Here is a 2,506-nt window from a genome sequence, read left to right as displayed (position 1 = left end):
AATGAGAAGTGATTTTAGATACAAATCTTGCTTTTCCAGTGATGGTGTATCTGGGACTTGCTATGGTGAGGGAACTGGGTTCTGATGATGGCAAGTAACCTTGGTTTCTGTTGCTTATGTTCTTATGCTTGCCTTCTGACATCTGATTATCTCTAGTGCTACCTGTCCTCTCTATATCTGACTGCAACCTGTCCCTTCTGTGCTCCTGATTGAGTCAGAACTCCTCAGAATTCAGCTGTCTTTGTGATCCTGAGGTCCTGGACATGTTAAAGCACTTGGGAGTGGAGCTTCTTCTGGGTGTTCTGGGACTGACTACAGAGCTCGAGCCCAATGTTTGCTCAGGGCACCAGCCCAGACCAGAACCTAGAAGCCTGATTGCTCAAACTCTAAAACCTGTGCTCATTCTACCTCTTCACACTGCAACCTTTCAATTCTTTGAAAAATTTTTTTAGAAGGATTTTATAGTACTTTAGAAAGCACTTGGTAATCTATGTTGGTTAATATTTTGGAGGGCAGTCATTCACTTAATTTATTTGGTGCTGGAAATAAATGGAAATTGAATGTGAGTGGGTTTGGGAGGGCAGCTCTGTCAGAGTTGAAAGGATCTCTTGTATAGCAAAACAACGATTACTTTTAATAGTAATTTAGCTGCCTGTAATGTATGTATATATATATATATATATATATATATATATCTCATAACTACCAAGGATTCACAAATTAAAAAACCCTGGAATATAAACTAAAATCCTCTACTGCGACTGGCAAAGCTAGAACTCTCATAAGGGATGTGGTGACTATTAAATTCTTATCACAAATTACTTTCAATAATTCATTTCCTTCTGTTCTTATCTTTTCTATTCACTTTCTTACCTTGGTATCTAGATAGGGTATTTTGATATAGAACTAGATTATAGTATTTTCTAATTGAGTGCCAGCTTTGGGTACAGTCTTGCCTGTCATACATACATGGCTATATGCAATCATTCTCCTGTATTTTTCTATAGTGTTTTAATTTCTATGACCAGGACTCAAAAAATATCAAGCCCACCAGATAGTAACCAGTCTATATTAACTGTTATGTATTCGATGGTTTCAGTGCACAACTCTTATGTAAATTTGTGTGTACTAGGCCACAGCCTTAGTCCCTATAGAGGGTAGCATGCCTCTGTGGATAAAGACAGGTATATTTACTTCTGCTTTATAGGTGAGGTAGCTGAAGCCTATGCTGTTTAAGTCATTTTCTCAGGGTTAATTGTGATAAAATGAAGCTCTGTATCTAGATCTATTCAGTCTTAAGGTATGCATTTTCCTAGAGATGTGATAGAAAAACTAAGTTTTCTTAAGAGTGTCTACAAAAATTTGTAGTACTTCTGGTGAATGATATTTTAAAGCATTTCTTTCTGATTGCAGCTCTGTCTTGGCGGAAACACTGCTGAATCTGCATAAAGATGCCACCCCCACTACTACGCAAAAGATCCAAACTGGAGACTGAGAAGGCTCAGTGTAACAAGATCACACCCAGAGAGGAACAGCAATCTGAAAAGGTTAAAAGGCCAAATATCTCTTTCAGTAGTATCTCATGTAGTCTCTTTATGTAATCGTGCTTATGTGTACCTCTGAATCTTTTATGATGTCTGTATTAATCTGAGGAAGTGGAATTTCTAGCAATTATTTAGTTGAAGAATACCAGCAGGTTGGGACATGGAGCTAGGAATTGAAGATTTGGTTCAGGGGTGATCTCTTACCTTATATAAGGCAAGGCTTAGGTTCTATCCCATTTGTCTTCCCAAAACTTATAAATTCTACTAGTATTTAAATATGTATGGATGAAGTAAAGGTCATTTTTCACATTTTCAAAGCCAAACAATGTTGAGTTCTCATTGTTGATCATGTTTATATGTTTATATTCTTCTAGAAGGTTCAAGTATCTTACCAGGAGGCTGTAGTACATTCTTGGTAGTACATTCTGTCAGGAAAATATTATCATATTCTGAATATTCAGATTGCATATACATAATTTGAAAATTCAATATTTAAAATTTTCAAACTCTGAAATCTTTGAGTGCTGACCTGATTTATAAGTGGAAAATACCATACTTAATCTCAAGTAATGGAATTTACAGTCAAACTGCAGGCATACTAAGAGACAAAGAGGTTGCTCAGTGGTTAAAGCAGTTGCTGTACAAGCATGCAGATCAGTATGAATTCCTTGCATCTGTGTAAAGACTGAAAGAACATGGCAACTTGCCTGTAAATCTACTTAAAACGGTATAGGCAAACTCTAGACTCAACTCAACTGAGGAACTAGTTCTGAATAAGGTGAGGGCATCTCTGATGTCAACCTTGGACTTCCATATGCACAGGTATACATTACCACATGCATATACTTGTACACATATGTGTACCTACACATGTAAACACACACACATACATATATATATATATATATATATATATATATATATACACACACACAAACAACATAATACAAAAATGCCAGGCC

At 36.4% G+C, this 2,506-nt stretch overlaps 1 protein-coding gene across 1 annotated transcript in view; it reads left to right on the top strand.

The window, feature by feature from the left end:
- Nucleotides 1-1,451: 1,451 nt before the first annotated feature.
- Nucleotides 1,452-2,506, top strand: part of Ccnb3 (cyclin B3) — a 46,827-nt gene continuing 45,772 nt past the window's right edge. Inside the window, exon 1 of the mRNA XM_021188142.1 lies at nucleotides 1,452-1,547. Coding sequence (XP_021043801.1) covers nucleotides 1,452-1,547 — 96 coding nt within the window. The remainder of the gene's footprint in view (nucleotides 1,548-2,506) is intronic.

This window comes from Mus pahari, chromosome X (assembly GCF_900095145.1).
Source record: "Mus pahari chromosome X, PAHARI_EIJ_v1.1, whole genome shotgun sequence".
Classification (NCBI taxonomy): Eukaryota; Metazoa; Chordata; class Mammalia; order Rodentia; family Muridae; genus Mus; species Mus pahari.
Note: the sequence above shows the minus strand (reverse complement) of the source record. Positions and strands in the feature narration are given on the sequence as shown.